Source organism: Diadema antillarum, unplaced genomic scaffold (assembly GCF_040938485.1).
Source record: "Diadema antillarum isolate AM-2024a unplaced genomic scaffold, OU_Dant_1.0 scf00000031, whole genome shotgun sequence".
Taxonomy (NCBI): Eukaryota; Metazoa; Echinodermata; class Echinoidea; order Diadematoida; family Diadematidae; genus Diadema; species Diadema antillarum.
In genome coordinates, this window is record NW_027270920.1 from 919,963 (window position 1) to 938,293 (window position 18,331).

Consider the following 18,331-nt stretch of genomic DNA (forward strand, 5'->3'; position numbering starts at 1 on the left):
ACTATTATCATTATAACTACAGAGGGAATTACAATGACCTAGATGGATGTCAACCAAGTCAAAATTATAGTAGTCTGGTTGATATACAAATGATGCACAGGTCTGAATGCATCAAAAGGAATTGTGTGCATGCCCGTAGGGTGACTATGGAATCGTTAATCACCCACAAGACTAAGCCGAGTGGGTATAGACTAGATTCCATGGTTACCGCAGGCACACTATCAACTCCCCCCTCAAAAAAAAAAAAGAGAGAAGAAAGAAAAGAAAGTGGATATACTAATGTTTGTACTGTAGTATCAAGCACACATGTCTCTAAATCTTGCCAAGCACTGAATATTTCTGCTAGAGGTTTCACCTACATGTACATTTTTCTCATGACCCTGAACCTATTCAACTTAAAAGAGAAAAAAAATAACCTCTTCTTTCTTTCATTCAAGATATTCAAATTCCTTGATGTTTCTGTCTGTGTTAGCTATCGTCCAAATTAGGATTCATATGACAGACTGTGAGGTGAACTGATTGTTTGATTCCCTAACCACAAATGGTCACGAAAAGAAATATGCTGGGGTAATTTTGAAAGTGAAACATGGTGCTGAAAGTGGGAAAAGGAAAAAGAAAAAAAATATGATGCCAGGGAAGCTATCAAGGCCACTGTGGGGGGGGGGGGGGGGGGGGGGGGGGGGGGAGTGCTTCTCATTCCCACCTGGAAATATTTTCTTTTTTTTTTAAGTTAAACTTGTTACTCAGGAAGGAAAGGGAAGAGTCTCACAAAATAAAGGCAGTCTGCTTCAAAGTAGGGACGCTGAGAGTAAGAATGGCTGTAATGTTACTGGACAGTCTGCAGTTAAGTCTCGTTGCCTCAAATAAATGTCTATAGACTTTGATCGGACAAACATCTTGTGCCCTTAGTATCATCCAGTGTGATTTTACAGAACATCACTGCTTTTAATAGCTGCCAAACATTAATTTTGTTTTGGGATCCTGCTGAAGTAGTCTGCTTCAATGGAAAAGTCACACGACAGCTGGAAGACACACGTCATGCCTTTCAGCTCACAGTGATTCTCAGAAATTAATGCTTACTGGAAACTCGTAACAACACCACAGACAATTTATTGTCACCAACTCTGACAGTGAAAGACACCTACAGGAACTTCACCCTTTGTTTTGGAAGCTTGTGGCCATGGCAAACAAGCTGGATAATGCTGGTTCAACCGTTACAGCAATTGTGTGCTTACTGTTGTGTGTTCAGGCCACCACGCCTGCATCCTTTGACAATTTCCACACAAGTCAGCAGCAATGCAGATTCAAAGAAACCAGTGTGGGTGTCAAGGTATCCTGTACACATCTCCATCTGACGGACGTCCCTCGGAATTTGCCAAACAACACCATCACACTTGATTTATCACACAACAACATCACATTGCAGCAGAACGATTCTTTTAAAGGCCTGGCAATGCTAGAAACTCTCAATCTGGAATGTAATGATATAGCAACTGTTAGACAAGAAATCTTTTGGCCTCTGGGAAATTTAAGGACACTTATCTTGCGTGAGAATGCTATTGAGTATCTAGAGCCAGCAACATTTCTCTACAATCCTCTTCTAACAAATGTGCCATTGCCTTTTAACTGTCTCACAGAAATTCCCACTGGTGCTTTATCAACCCTGTCTTCATTACCAGTGGTAAATTTAGCAAGTAATTCTGTGAGATCTCTAAGCTTTAATGGATTTGAAAAATGGAAACACATACCCAAAAATTCCTTGAATGTAAACAAAATAACTGAAATAAATCCAACTGATTTTCTTCCTCTGCAAAACAGCACAGTAGGAATTCTTGATTTGAGGGCAAACCAAATAGAGAGCTTACCTAACCAAGCATTCTTCTACTTGAAGAATGTCAACGCAATCAATCTTGGAGGGAATAGCATCTTCTCTTTCGGCGTCTGGCCTTTCTTGGGCATGAAAGAAATAAGTACCCTCTATGTTGACGGCTCATTGATTCATGAGCTCCCCCCAATGAATACTTCTGCAAATCTCTCATTGCAATACCCAAACATTCCTAACCTTTCCCTACGGTATAATTTCTTACAATCTATCCCAAGTGGTGCTTTGTGGGGCTTTGACAAACTGAAGAAGCTTAATCTCTTTGCAAACAAGATTTCTGATATCAAAAATGACTCTTTCTGTTGCCTGCAATCCCTAACAGACCTTGATCTTTCCCAAAACAAATTGTCCTTCATTCCACATGGAGCATTCTCTTGCTTGTCTAACCTTCAGCAACTTAATGTGACAGGAAATGTACTGAAGGTGGTTTCTCCTCAGTCTTTTGATGGCATGCAATCAATAAGGACTATACTGCTTGCAAAAAATTTCATTGATGAAGTTCTAGAAGCAGCATGGACCATCCCCACCCTCCAAACACTTGATCTCTCATACAACCTCCTGGACACTGTCAAGAAAAGAAGATTGGTTGGTCTGTCAAACCTTCAAACATTGAACATCTCATTTAATCTTCTCACCATATTCACTCTGCAGTCCGTTTATGGACTATCAAACCTGCAGAAGCTGTATGCCACAAACGAAAAAAGTTCATATTTGAATGGCATGTTTAAGGCTTTGCCGAAGCTGCAATTCTTGGATGTGTCAAACAGTAAGATCTCCTGGAAGTCCATTGATCAATTCAGCAACAACGCTGACCTTGAGGAGCTGCGAATGGAACAGGGACAGCTATATGGTACAGGTTTGTTTGATAACAGTCAAAACATCTCTCTTTTTATAGGTCTGGATTCCCTGGGTAAGCTCCGTTTGAAGGGGAATTTTTTCCATCAATTAGATCTTCGTACATTCTCAAACCTTTCCAAACTTTACTACCTGGATATGAGTGAGTCACGTATCACTGTTCTGGTCCCTCAAATATTTAAAGATTTGCAATCTCTCAAGTTCCTGTATCTGAATGACAACATGCTACTAGCACTGAATGGGAATGTGTTTAAGGGACTTGGAAGCTTAACAGTACTTCTAATCCAGAACAATTCACTCAGCAAAATTGAAAAGCAGACCTTTGCACCTACTCCAGAGCTACGAGCACTGTATTTGCCTGGGAATCATATCAACACCATACTTCCTGGAACCTTCTTTCCGACCACAGATCATTCTCTGTCTATTGACATCTCCAGGAATCCCATCTCCTGCACCTGTGAGCTACAGTGGTTCAGGAATTGGCTTCACACAGCCAACATCAGAATTGAACATCCTGATCGGACACTGTGCTCTAGTGCCTCATTGCAGGCACTCAAAAACAAGCCTCTACTGTCCTTTGATCCAGGTGACTACTGTGGTGTGGACATCGGTCTCATCAGTGGATTATCCCTGACAGGAGCAGCTGTATTTCTTCTCACTGTCCTCGCTTACATCAATCGCTGGTGGCTGAACTACAAATTCTTTCTGCTGAAGCTAGCCTTGTTTGGCTACAAGGAGGTTGAGGAAGATGTGGCTGAGGAGGACTACCGCTACCAGCTCAACGTCATGTTCCACGACGATGATGAGGGGTTTGTGAATGACATCCTCAGACCAGAATTGATGCAGAGGATGCCCCATCTGCAGCACATCATCTATGGGGACGATGACCTCAACGTAGGGATGTTCTATGTCGACGCCCTCTATCATGCTATTGAGAGCAGTTACAAGTCGGTCCTGTTGATAAGCAATCAGTCTGTGGGTGATGCCTGGTTTATGACCAAGCTCCGTATGACACTGGAGCACTTGAATGAGACCAGACTGGACAAAATCATACTTGTGTTTCTGGAGGACATTGAGGACGACAACCTGCCCTATCTTGTCAGGCTCTTTCTGAGTAGGAACCGACCCTACATGTTGTGGACTGAGGATGAAGATGGGCAGGAACTGTTCTGGGCCACTTTAGAGAAGAACATGAGGTCTAATAGGGTTCTCAACAATATCATTCCTGTTTGAGATTGAATGATGCAGAAAACAGTATATAATGGCCCAAAGCTGAAGTGTTTCTGGAATTACACCCTTTTTTTCAGCCCTCAAATCCAGCTTGCCAATATTTGGTACGTTTGTTCCTTAAAGCTATGGCTATACATGTAAACTCTGAACAGCATGTCAAAAGAATGAAGGTACACACACATGCTACTTTCTTACTGTTTCAAAACACACCATCAAATTGGTCATAAAGCAACCTATAAAAATTTACTCTCCGCTCTGAGATCATTTGAGAATGATAAGAACATGTCCTTGTACATTACAATGACAAATTTGTTCTGATGTGTGTCTACTCTGATACTCTTCAACAGAAATTTAAAATCTATTTGAGTAGAAATCAATAATTGTTAAGAACATGTGGCTGTTATAGCAGAATTAACTATTTAAAGGCACTGTACATTACATACGTGTGACATCTGACAAATTTGTTCTGTACATGTCTACTCTGTAAGATTTTACTCTTCAGTAGAAATTGCTCCTTTAATAAATTCTAGTTCTGTATGCTGAAAATTTCTTTTCTACTTAGAAATCAATGCATTGGTTCTATACTGTTAGAAAAAGAACTGTTTTCATATGACTGTTATAGCTACACAGTTTGTTTCAATGGCACTACAGAAACTTCACAATTGAAAGTCGACGCTCTATGTTCCTACATAGAATGTCAAGACATTGTCAAGATAGACAAACCATGGGTGTCGAGAACACCGAGAGACCTACTATACAAAAAGAGTTGTCAACTCAACAAAGGTAATTTAGATGAGGTAGCACATGATCAAAGACAAATCAAAGAGAAAGTTCAGTTATGTAGAGATGTTTTAAAGGGATGATTGAGAAAAGAATTTGCAGATGATTTGAAGGCTGGCTGGCAAAATGTGCAAATTTGGCAGACTACAAATAAATATAGTTTCTGAACATGATGTCAGGTTGATCTGCCAAAAGGTTAAAGCTCAAAAGGCTCCCAGTAACAAGAGGGTAAGTTCTCAAGTTCTGCAGAGATCAGGTGACAAATGTGTTTACACATTTACTGCAGAAGTGTCTTGACACCGGGCTACTTCCCAAATCATACAAAGGGTGCATTTGTTATTCCTGTACTAAAGGCGAAATATATGAATTACATGATTCTAGACCAATGATTTTAGACCAATTGCACTTATGCAAGTTCTGTAATGAAGTGTTTTGAGAAGATTTTGCTGAATTTCTGGTTGTAAGAAACAGAGACCCATTTTAAATAGACACACAAATGAATGCAGTTTGCTTTACAGGGGTAGGGGGTCTGTGGAAGAAGCCATTTTTTGTACTTAATAGAAATGCCTTCTTGCATGAAGACTTACCTGGGACATAGATAAGATCAACTTTTGAAATTTTTCTAATGTCTTTAATACAACAGTTATACATTTGTTAACTCAGTAAACATGGGTGTCAATCTTTGCATCACATTGTTAATTCATAACGTCATGCAGCAACCAAACCACAGAGAGTCAAGGTTGGTCAAACAACCTCTAATGCTTGAACTGTTAGAATTGGTGTGTCACAGAAAAGTGTTTTGTCATCTGTTTTATTTCATTCACATATCAGTGAATTTACTGCCAAAAGAGACAAGTGTCTGACCATAAAATATGCTGATGATTAATACAGTAGTCTCAGGGTATCTGAATTCAAGCAATGTGGACAGAACTTTACGTCTAAAAATAGATTGATTTGGTCAAAGGTGTGTCCTTGTTGAACAGGCCTTCAAGTATAAGTAGGCCTACCTGAGCACAAAACTTGCCAATAATTTAGACAGGACTTCCAATGCACTGCTGATTCAGAATAATGCCAATCCAAGACAACTTTCCATAAGGCAATTGAGTAAATCGAGGCTTGACAAAACACTGGCAGTTCTGTACAACAAGTTCATAATTTAATCTATCTATACCGTATACAATTTAATATGGTTTTATGTTAATCTTACACAAAAAGACAGGGTGAGAATTAATGGGCCACAAAAGTGTGGTGCCTGCAAAAAATTTTGGCAAAAAAATGAAAGAAAACAAAAGATAAAAAAAACATGAAATACATAAGACATTCACAAAACAAAGAACAAAAGAAATTGAATTTGATTGTGCCATTTTTTTGTACGACAATTGTTTGACGTGTCTTGAGGGATTGTGACACAAAAATTTAGCAATCCTTCAGTCTTTCTAACGGAGTTACAGGCGAAAACATGATTTCCAGCATAAATTTGCATAATTAATTTACTAAACATAGAAAATCAATATTTTTCTATTGTATGAAGTTGACATCTGGCTTTATGTTCGGGCAAAATTTTGCAGCAATCGCGCCATCGGCGGCCGAGATCTGAAGTGGGGTCTCAAATAGCCCACTAGCAGTTAGAACAGGGTCAATCGGCCACAAAAGTGTGCGCAAAAGATAGTTGGTTTGGAATTGCCTATGGTCTAGGCTTAATATGTTGAGAGAATGATGGTCAAAATAAATGAAATAATGACTGATTCCACACACCCTCTGTGCCATTATTATTAGTTTGAACATGTCAGGATTCTGTCTCTGTCTTCCTTGCATGCTCATTTTAGACTAGATCTTTTGTCCCGGATTCAATCCATACATATAATGACAGAGTAATTAGGTATGGTTTATGTGCATTTTTCATTGCATTTATATTGTATTTCCATTATGTCTTCCGGCAGTTGGCTTTGCCTTGATATGTAATATCATATTATCATCATAATTATCGTGTGTGTGTGTGTGTGTGTGTGTGCGTTTTATGCAACAGTATCTGTATTTTTTTAACTCAGAAATTGGTTGACATTGTGTCTATTCTTGCATCACATTGTTGATTTCATATGTTTGTTTATTTGTTTGTTTGTTTGTTTTTTGCTGAAGAGGCCACAGAAAGTCAAGGTTGGTTGAAAATCCTCTGATCCTTTCACTGTGATACTTGACATGATCCAGGAATGCATTCTGTTATTGCATCCATTTAATTTTTGTATTTCCATTTTTATACGTTCTTGAATTTACCATTGAAACAGGCGACTGTTTGATTATTAAGCGCAGGATGTGGATGATGCAGTGATGATGCAGGAGAGTATATCAATGAATATTGTAATAAGTTAGATAATTGTATAAAAATTATATACTTGTATGTCAATAGTTTCTGTCTTAGGAACTTTACAATTATGCAAGGTCAATGTATTACACTGTTATGGTGTACAATGTATGTAATATTGTATGTAAATATGTTTCAGTTTCAGTTGCACTTTGTGATGTCTTTGGGTGTACCAATAATTCATTATTTCATGTATATTTGTTGTAGTATCCAATGTATGAAGAATTTCCATTTCGGACAATAAAGGAATCAAACAATCAAGAGCAGCTTTGTCCAAGATGTCACTGCTGTGGGGTGGGTGAACATATTCATTCCTTTGCAAAGTACAATAATCACAATTTGATCACAAGATAAAGAAATATTAAAGCATTATGCAAAAATTCAATGGCAAGTGAGAAAGTATGGCACTCATTTGGAAAATCCAACATCAAGATTCTACAGAATATTTCACTAACATAAAGGAAAAGTTTTAGTCAATGACAGAAAATGATATACTGTAAAACGAGGAATGTTTGCTTGCATTTTAATTTCGCGAATTTTGCGAGCGGCAACATTCGCGAAATTAAAATGTGCCCGAAAGTTCTTGCTCACATACATGTAGTATGCATTGGATGCCAGCGGCAATTTGCAAAAATTTCATGCTGCGAAAAAGGCCGTTGGCTCCAATTCGTGAAATTTTCATGCCGCGAATATATCACGTTTTACAGCATGCAATCTACTTAGCCAAGCAAAATACTTCGTAAAAGTTGTGCTTATTCTTGGTAACGAAGAAACTGGCCCAGACTCCAAACCATGATGGTGTAACATGAGGAGTAAGAGAACAGGAATCGTGCGACTGCCCTGTTTTTCTTTCATTCTTTGTTTTGTGCCACACAGTGAATCCTTAATGCTTAATTTCCTCTCTCACAGTTTTCTTTGGCAGTCAAACCATAAAGGAGAGAAATGGGTACGGAAGTCTTGTGTTATTCTCATTTCTTTTCTTTCTTGCTTGCATTGTAGTTACCCGGTATATATGCTTGTCATGACATCAGCGAAAAAGTCAGAATTTCATGATTTGAGTAACATTTGCATAAATCATAAGTTTAGTGCTGAAAGTGGGAAAAGGAAAGAAAGTAAGAGATTAACCGGGAAGTTGTCATGGCCATTGTTAAGGCTGCATGGAGGAGAAAAAGCAAACAAAGAAATGCATGCGGATGCGCTTCTCATATTCCCATCTGGATTTCTTTTTTCTTTAACTTCTTCCTCAGAGAGGAAAGGGAAGGATATCACAGAAAAAAAGAAAGTAGTTTACTTCAAAGAAGCGATGCTGAGAGTAAGAATGGCTGTATGTTTCTGGACAGTCTGCAGTTGAGTCTTGTTGCTTCAAATAAATGTCTAGACTTCGATCAGATAACTACCTCCTGCCTTCTGTGTCATCCAGAGTGCTTTTAATGGCTGTCATGTACTAATTTTGCTTTGGGACACTGCTGCAACAATCTGCATTATGGAATTAGTCACATGACACCTATGAGATACACGTGCCTTGCAACTCACAGTGAGTCTTGGAAATGCATACTCTCTGGAAACTTGTAACAACAGCACAGACAATTTATTGTCACCTGCTCTGGCTGTGAAAGACACCTACTGCAACTTTGACTTTTGTTTTCGATGGCCGTAGCCATGGCAACCAAGCTGGATACTGCTACTTCAACCGTTACAGCAATTGTGTGCTTACTATTGTGTGTTCAGGCCACCACGCCAACACCCTCTGGCCATTTCCATGTACAAAGTCAGCAGCGATGTAGATTCAAAGAAACCAGTGTGGGTGTCAAGGTATCCTGTACAAATCTCCATCTGACGTCCATACCTCGGAATTTGCCAAACAACACCATCTCGCTTGACTTATCATTCAACAACATCACGCTGCAGCGGAATGATTCCTTTAGTGGCTTGCCAACGCTGGAAATTCTCAATTTGCAATGGAATAATATAGCAATTATTAGAAAAAAAATCTTCTGGCCTCTGGCAAGCTTAAGGACTCTCATCTTGAGTGAGAATGTTATAGAATATCTAGAACCTGGAATATTTCTCTACAACCCTCATCTAACAAAGGTACCATTGGCTTTAAACTGTCTCACAGAAATTCCCACTGCTGCTTTATCAGCCCTGTCTTCATTACCAGTGGTAAATTTAGCAAGCAATTCTGTGAGATCTCTAAGCTTTAATGGATTTGAAAAATGGAAACACATCTCCGAACTTTCCTTGAAATTAAACAATATAACTGAAATAAACCCCACTGATTTCCTTCCTCTGCAAAACACCACAGTAGGTATTCTTGATTTGAGGGCAAACCAAATAGAGAGCTTACCTTACCACGCATTCTTCTACTTGAAGAATGTCAATGCAATCAATCTTGGAGGGAATAACATCTTCTCTTTTGGCATCTGGCCTTTCCTGGGCATGAAAGAAATAAGTACCCTCTATGTTGAGGGTTCATTGATTCATGAGCTCCCCCCAATGAATACTTCTGCAAATCTCTCATTGCCATACCCAAACATTCCTAACCTTTCCCTACGGTATAATTTCTTACAATCTATCCCAAGTGGTGCCTTGTGGGGCTTTGACAAACTGAAGAGGCTTAACCTCCATGGAAATAAGATTTCTGATATTACAAATGACTCTTTCTGTTGCCTACTATCTCTAGCAGACCTTGATATGTCCCAAAATGCATTGTCCTTCATTCCACATGGTGCATTCTCTTGTTTGTCTACCCTCCAGCAGCTTAATGTGACAGGAAATGTTCTGAAGGTGGTTTCTCCACAGTCGTTTGCTGGCATGAACTCAATAAGGACTTTATTGCTTGCCAAAAATTTCATTGAGGAAGTATTAGGAGCAGCATGGACCATCCCTACCCTTCAAACACTTGATCTTTCACATAATCTCCTGGACACTCTCAAGAGCAGACGATTCACTGGTCTGTCAAACCTTCAAGTGCTAAATATCTCATTTAATCTTCTCACCATGTTCACTCTGCAGTCCGTTTATGGACTATCAAACCTGCAGAAGCTGTATGCCACAAATGAGAAACATTCATATTTGAATGGCATGCTTAAGGCTTTGCCAAAGCTGCAATACTTGGATGTGTCAAACAACCCGATCTCCTGGATGTCCATTGATCAATTCACTCACAATGCTGTCCTTGAAGAGCTGCGAATGGAACGAGGACAGTTGCTGGGCAGAGACTTATTTGACAACAGTCAAAACATGTCTATTTTCAGAGGCCTTGCTTCCCTGGGCAAGCTCCGTTTGAAAGGGAACTTTTTGCATCAATTAGATCTTCGAACATTCTCAAACCTTTCCAATCTTTACTACCTGGATATGAGTGAGTCACGTATCACTGTTCTTGTCCCTCGAATATTCAAAGATTTACACTCTCTAAAGTTCCTGTATCTGAATGACAACAAGCTACTAGCACTTAATGGAGATGTGTTTCAGGGACTTGGAAGCTTAACAGTACTTCTTATCCAGAATAATTCACTCAGCAAAATTGAGAAACAGACTTTTGCACCTACTCCAGAGCTACGAGCACTGTATTTGCCTGGGAATCATATCAACACCATACTTCCTGGAACCTTCTTTCCGACCACAGATCATTCTCTGTCTATTGACATCTCCAGGAATCCCATCTCCTGCACCTGTGAGCTACAGTGGTTCAGGAACTGGCTTCACACAGCCAACATCAGAATTGAACATCCTGATCGGACACTGTGCTCCAGCGCCTCACTGCAGGTGCTCAAAAACAAGCCTCTACTGTCCTTTGATCCAGGTGACTTCTGTGGTGTGGACACCGCTCTCATCACTGGACTATCCCTGACAGGAGCGGCTGTCTTTCTTCTCACTGTCCTCGCTTACATCAATCGCTGGTGGCTGAACTACAAATTCTTTCTGCTGAAGCTAGCCTTGTTTGGCTACAAGGAGGTTGAGGAAGATGTGGCAGAGGAGGACTACCGCTACCAGCTCAACGTCATGTTCCACGACGATGATGAGGGGTTTGTGAATGACATCCTGAGACCAGCCTTGATGCAGAGGATGCCTCATCTGCAGCACATCATCTACGGGGACGATGACCTCAACGTAGGGATGTTCTATGTCGACGCCCTCTATCATGCTATTGAGAGCAGCTACAAGTCAGTCCTTTTGATAAGCAATCAGTCTGTGGGTGATGTCTGGTTTATGACCAAGCTCCGTATGGCGCTGGAGCACTTGAATGAGACCAGACTGGACAAAATCATTCTTGTGTTTCTGGAGGACATTGAGGACGACAACCTGCCCTATCTTGTCAGGCTCTTTCTGAGTAGGAACAGGCCCTACATGTTGTGGACTGAGGATGAAGATGGACAGGAACTGTTCTGGGCCACTTTAGAGAAGAACATGAGGACTAACAGAGTTCTCAACAATATCATTCCTGTTTGAGTTCAAATGGTGTAAAGAAACAGCACATGTTGGGCCAACGTTTGTGGGTAACACGCTTGTAAGTTACAGTGGACTCCAGCAATAATGAAGTCCTGGGGACCTGCATCTTTCTTTCGTTATTATCTAAATTTTGTAATCATAACCCAACAAATACACAATAAAAATACATAGAGTGCATAATGTTGGAGCTGAATTTTTTCTTCGTTGTAACCAGAATTGAATTATAATTGTGTTCATTATTACGGGAGTGCCTCGTATCAATCCAGCCGAATAACCTTCAGTTTTCCTTGATTTACGTCCTTGTTCAGACTTCAAATCCAAATCACCAATATTTGGTGATTATTTGTACCTACACGTGTATAGATGAGTGTGCTTATAAACTAAAAACAGCTGGTAAAGAGGAAAATGGAAACTATGTTTGATTTTATTTCACTATCTGAAAAAGAGACTGTAGACTTTGTCATAATATAATTGCATGTTGTATTCTCTGCTTTCAGAATATTTGAGTCCCACATTTTTAGATAAAATAATTTCCTGGTACATAACAATGTCATCTTGCCAATTTGTTCTAATGTGTGAACACTATTCTTCAGAAGATATCTAAAATCTAGTTCGATTGCTGAAGAAAAAAATAATATGCATCTTCTTAACCATTTCCATATAGTTAGCTGGCTTCTATTACAAAAACTTGGCAACTGAAAGTCTTCCTAAAAGCAATTTGACTGCACACACCAGTCATACTTGCTTGATATCAAATGTCTGATTTATTATGATAGTGTGAGCATCTCAAATGCATTGAAGACATTATCTTGTGAATTATCAGAACAATTGATTGTATATATTGGCTGTAGAATCTTCATGTATTTGACCTAAATTGTTAGAACTTCTATGTGTCTAACTAAGGAACAGATTGTTCATTGCTACCGATGTATAAAAATACTTAATGCAATTCATGTTGAGACTTATTCATGAAGATGTAAAGTACAGGTCTGATATTCAATTCAATGCTTTAGTCAGAAATTCACAAATTTGACATACTCTTTTTGACTTCAGTCAAAGACTGAGGCAAAATTGGTAAAATCTAATCACTGATTATGTAAATATTTGACTGAAAGAACTTCATTCAAGTGAAATACTAAGTTTAAATCTGAAGTTTTCATGTTTTTCATTTCGGTTACATATTTGCTTTATATAAGCATGAAGGAAGGGCCCTTATGTTAATCATTAGAAGAAAAAAAAACACGAAACAAACCCTGACTAAATTATGCTGTGGGTGAAGTAAGGCTTCCTGTACCACCTTCGCTATCATCACTGGCCATCATTGGTGTGGCCAGTGTAACATTGGTGTGGGGCAGATGAACGTATTCATTTTTTTAAAAGAGAACAGTAATCAAGAGTTGAGCAGGAGATAAAGACACAAGAAGCATTACTGAGGTTCTTATGTCGCATCACGAGGTTAGGATGTGACAATTGTATGTGGGGTAGGAAAGGTAGCACAATATTTAATTTGACGCTGCAAAACCTATAGATGAGCATTACACAAAAATCTAATGCAAAGTGAGCAAGCAAGGCACCCTTTGGGCAAATGTGACATAAGGATTCTAAAGAATATTTTCCGAAACAGGAAGTAAAAGTCTGATAGTTGATGACAGAATATGATGTACATAACACAATCTACTTTAATAGCCAAGCAAAATATTTTGTACAAGTTTGGCTTATTCTTAGAATAGTAATGAATGAACTGGCCCAGACTAGAAACCATGATGGTGTGATATGAGGAGTAAGAGAGCAGAAATCATGTGCCATGTTCTTCCTCCATTCTTTGTTTTGAGCTGCAGAGTGATTCACACATACACTGTAATCTCCTCTCTCACAGTTTCCTTTGGCAGTTGAAATAGAAAGGAGAGAAATGGGTACGGAAGTCTTGTGTTATTCTTATTTCCTGCTATTTTGCTTACATTGCAGTCAGTTAGTATCAAAGTTCATGCACAAATCTGGCATGATATTAATGTTTTGGTGAAATTTAAATAAAAAAAAAAAAAAAAATCTACACATGAAATATCATATGACTCTCCAGAGAAAGCTTCGTTATAGGGACACTGTCTTAGTGACTTTTAAAAGAATACATGGTTTTTAACCAACTGTGTATTTGTGCATTGCATTACAATTTTCTTAAATCCAAAGTATCTGCTTCATACTTTATTTTTTGTAATGATCTCAAAGAGTTTACTGTCTGTATTCATCTTATATTGCTCATAATGAGTCCCTAATTCCTCTGGAACCATTGATGAAAACAAGTTCACAAAATGAAGGTCTAATATCTCCTGTATATTGAAGCAATTGATAATTGTAAAGTGTAAATCATGATATTAGCAAAGCATTGTCAGAATTTGACAATTTGATTAATATTTGAGTACAGATTAAATACTTGTGTACATAGCGTCATAGAAAGCTTCATTGTGAAATAAATTGATAATTTGCGATACATTTATTCTATACACAAGCAATATTTGTTTGTTCTTTGTTTTCGCACATATTTAATGGTCTGTCGCATAAAGTATTTCTAACACTTCTTTAGTGCCATTTGATCTACCCATGCATTTTCCTAATGTCTTTTGCTATACATACAGTGTGCAGTGTAGGGGTCTGACATTGGATAAAACTTTGGTACTCCTCTTCAATTTATACAAAATGTTCCTCACTCAATTTACTTGGATATCTCCCTCAAGGACAGTCAATATCACATTAAAACAAAAATAAGAAAGTTCAGGTCTCAAAGGCTTGAATTCACAAAGGTGGTACAATTGAAACCATGGTTTAAACCATGGACAAAGACAATAGTTTTTTTATGGGGCGTCATGGCCTATTTCGTCGATGAATTAACCATTTCGTTAACAAAATGATCATTTCGTCGACGTAACGTTAACATTTCGTAGATGAAATCGACGAAATGACTGATTTCCTAATGAAATAGGCCATGCCACGCTTGACGCCCCATAAAAAACTACGGTCTTTGTCCATGGTTTAAACCATGGTTTCAATTGTACCACCTTCGTGAATTCGGGCCATTGTGCTAACTGTCAACTGCCGCGGATAATGCAGAATTCAGTCAAACTTCTAATGATAATGCTACTTGCAGTCTCATGTTGCTTTTTATGACATGGTTTTCTGATGTGAATCATATGAAACCCACTAATAATACTTCATCCCACAGGATGGATTTTAATATTGGGGCTGAATTGCTGATCTTCTTAAAGGACAAGTTCACCTTCATATACACAAGGATTGAGAGAATGCAGCAGTGTGAGCAGAACACATCAGTGAAGGTTTGAGGAAAATTGGACAATCCGTTCAAAAGGTATGAATCTTTGAAGTTTCAGTGCCGCCACCACTGGAAGAAAAGACTACTACAGCTTGTGATGTCACACGCGTAGAACAATATATACAAAATATCGAGAGAATTCAACATATTTTCATTTTTCTCGCATAATAAAAGAGCACTTGACTTGCCTCTTTTAGAAGGCAGGGGGAATGATATTACCCTTAACATATAAGTAACAAGACAGGGGAATGTGTGCTCTTTTCAAAATAAGAAATTTTGTGGAATTCTCTTTATATTTTCCTTACATCCTTCTATGCATGTGACATCACAAACTGTAGTAGTCTCATGCTCATACAGCAGTGACTGCACAGATGCTTTAAGGATATATTTGTATCTTTTGAATGGATTGTACGATTTTCCTCAAACTTCACTACTGTTCTAGCGATATTGCTGCATTCACTATAATCCACATGACATGTGAAGGTGGACTTGTTATTTAAAAGTCCTCAATATGATCTCTCATCTGTGCACCTTTTCAGCTTGCATGACTTTAATCTCAAATTATCATAAATGACATAACAGAATCCATGTTTCACATGCAAATATACAGTATACAAAACCATACAAAATCGTTGTACATGTATAGGTCTATTACGGTACTATGTAACTATATGACTCTGCCCTCAAGTTACGATGTACTGTAAAAGTGGATATTTTTGTGTGACTAATTTTTCGCGCTCAGCGGGGTAAGAGGAGTTTCGCGTGTTTTTAATTCCGCAGAATCAAGACCTCAACTACTGGAACATATGGCAGGCAAAAATAATTGTGTGCTTTTATTTTCGCACTAGTTTCTGGTTGCGCAAAATGCGCAAAAATTTCAACAGCGTGAAAATTTCCACTTTTACAGTAAATCATTACACCCAGACAGAACGGACCCCACACACATACACACACAATAGAAACAAATGGAAGAACCATTTGAATCACATTCAGTCCATTACAATGAGAACTGAAAATGTAATCTGAGCAAAAAATAAAGAAGACAAGAATAAGAACAAAATAATGCATCCACCAACTTGATCAATTTTTTTTTTTGCCTTTTTAGATTTGATTTTTGCCTTTTCAAAGTAAAAGGCAAAAATATGAAAATGAAAGCAGGAAACAAGGCGGTCAAGTATTCTCTGCTATGTTTTCACTGCTCAGTTTTTGTACTTTAAAGGGATGAATCAGTTTTGGTTGAGACCTGGCTTCAGGTTTCTAACTTTTTTGGTGAAATAATGATAAACCTCTTATGAAATATGAAAAAGCATGTAATTCCAAAAGGAATTTGTTTATTTGATGAAAATTGCTTTTGAGATGGCTGAGATATCCAAAACAAAGTAATACTAATAAAAGGTGGGACCACCTTTTCTCAGGATAGCTTTATTTTTCTTTGTTTTGAATATCTCAGGCATTTGAAAACCGATTGTCATCAAATAAACTTTGAATTCTTCTTGGAATAGTATGTTCTCTAACATTTCATAAGTGGTTTCTTAATATCTTGCAAAAAGTGTAAAAGCTCAATCCTTGTCTCCACCAATACCATGCCATCCCTTTAACTGAATACTTTGCATTCCAACATGTGGTTGTGTGTGCATATGTGTGGGCATGTTTTTAATATGTGTGTTCACAGACATACAAATGTACATATGTATTCCCAATGTGTTGTGTGTGTGTGTGTCTGCAAATGTGTGAATGATAATGAGTAAACAACAGTGAAATGCTTAAGCAAGACAATATACTGCATAAGCAGTCATTTTCAGGAATATTTTACAGACTCAAGAATACAAAAATCATGTGAAAATACCACTAGAACCTCCTGTGTGGTGTAAAAACAAACAACAGAAGGACAAATATGATTCCCAACTCCACTATTTAACATTCATGATTGCTGGAAACAAACGCGATACACGCACATACACTGTGTACATGTACTTACTTCAAAGAGAGACGTTTCGCAGTAACCAGGACCGAATCCTCAACTGAGAGGGATCATTATATTTCAAGTCACGCTGTATTTCATTAATTTCCACAAGTTAAATCATACAAACTAACACACATGATAAGAGACGGCACATGAAATAGAATATCAAACGAACGACTTCAAACACATACCGTATAATCTAAACACAGAGTAGAATCAAATACTGCAAATGTGCAAATTTGGCATATTTCGTGCTACTTTTGGCTTGTTTGAATTCAATAATCAACAAAAATGTCTTCATAATTTTCACTGCACACTTTGAACAGGTTGAATCGTGAGCTTCGTCAGAGATACATCCCTGGTACAAGTGTGTGTGTGTGTGTATGGCACATGAAGTGACCTAGTAGTATTCCTTTATTAGATAAGCGCATGTGTGTATGCAGTTAGTTTCTGTGCTGGCCGTGCATTTGAATGGATCAGACACCACACCAGTTTTCAGGCAGGGAAATGTTGTAAATCAATAATATGTCTTCTGTGAATTGAATGAAAACTGCAGCACAAATTCAAGGGCCCACAAATATGTTATTGAGCTGCTCAGTGTGAAAAATTAATTGAACAAAAATATCAACATTTTTGATATAGATATTGGTGGGATAAGCAGAGGTCATCTGGGGCATATCAAAGGTTTATCCCTAAAACAGATAATTATTTGATTAAACAAATTATATAATTATTGACACAAGAAAATAGTAGAAAAACCATTACAAATATTTAAAGGCAAAAAGCCAAAAATTCATTCTATCTTAAAGGAAGGGTAAATGTATATAAAACTGTATAAAATACTAACTCTCTACCACTGATATATTCTGGTGTGCTTTCAAACTAGCTTGCCCTTAACCCATTCATCCCACAATTCTCCTAGAACCTTGAATGTCCCTAAACGAGATTTGTTTTGCCAGTCGACAATACAGTCTGTTTGAAATCTGCCTGTGCGAAAGCAGCCGAGCAGTACACGTATCCCCTTTTTGTAGTCAGTTGCATGTGCCATCAAACAATGGGAAGTATTGATTGAATGTGAGATATGAATAGAACGTGTGCTGGGCCCACAAACTCTTTGGTACACACTATCAGGGCACCTGAATGGGGTCAGCGAACGTCAGAATCTAGTGAGCTCAGCCTTGATTGCTATACACATCTTCATACAAGTTTTATAGCAAAACAAGTGCACTACTATGTTGGAAAAGGTAAAATAGACAAACATTTTTGATACAGAAAAAGAACAGAAATTGATCACAGTCATTGTTCTGGTCAGTATAACACAAATAAGCATGAATTTAGGCCATGAATACAGACAATCACATCACCTTTTGGGAACCTGGTACGAGGTTCCTCTTTAAGGTCGGAATTCACCACGGAATATTTCGTTACGAAATTGGTCATTTCGTTGACAAAATCACAGTTTCGTTAACGAAATTATCATTTCGTGGA

General features: G+C 38.1%; 4 protein-coding genes across 4 annotated transcripts in view; 3 read left to right on the forward strand and 1 right to left on the reverse strand.

Moving 5' to 3' along the window:
• LOC139741180 (peptidylprolyl isomerase domain and WD repeat-containing protein 1-like) overlaps positions 1 to 18,331 on the reverse strand; it is an 84,775-nt gene that overhangs the window by 38,110 nt on the left and 28,334 nt on the right. The gene's annotated exons all lie outside the window — the stretch shown is intronic.
• On the forward strand, positions 995 to 3,976 carry LOC139741511 (uncharacterized). The gene has a single exon (XM_071652097.1). The coding sequence runs from the start codon at positions 1,181 to 1,183 to the stop codon at positions 3,968 to 3,970; it is 2,790 nt and encodes a 929-aa protein (XP_071508198.1). The 5' UTR covers positions 995 to 1,180; the 3' UTR covers positions 3,971 to 3,976.
• On the forward strand, positions 8,766 to 10,168 carry LOC139741522 (uncharacterized). Its single transcript, XM_071652107.1, has 2 exons — positions 8,766 to 10,059; positions 10,122 to 10,168. The coding sequence occupies exons 1-2, from the start codon at positions 8,766 to 8,768 to the stop codon at positions 10,166 to 10,168; spliced, it is 1,341 nt and encodes a 446-aa protein (XP_071508208.1).
• Positions 10,127 to 11,598, forward strand: LOC139741449 (toll-like receptor 4). Its single transcript, XM_071652034.1, has one exon. The coding sequence runs from the start codon at positions 10,191 to 10,193 to the stop codon at positions 11,556 to 11,558; it is 1,368 nt and encodes a 455-aa protein (XP_071508135.1). The 5' UTR covers positions 10,127 to 10,190; the 3' UTR covers positions 11,559 to 11,598.

Bases quoted from the DNA above. Each gene is read 5' to 3' on its own strand.
- LOC139741511 (XM_071652097.1), top strand. From the start codon at position 1,181: ATGGCAAACAAGCTGGATAATGCTGGTTCAACCGTTACAGCAATTGTG.
- LOC139741522 (XM_071652107.1), top strand. From the start codon at position 8,766: ATGGCAACCAAGCTGGATACTGCTACTTCAACCGTTACAGCAATTGTG. The intron at 10,060-10,121 runs GTCTGTCAAACC...TTCACTCTGCAG, and splicing joins CAAGAGCAGACGATTCACTG to TCCGTTTATGGACTATCAAA.
- LOC139741449 (XM_071652034.1), top strand. From the start codon at position 10,191: ATGCTTAAGGCTTTGCCAAAGCTGCAATACTTGGATGTGTCAAACAAC.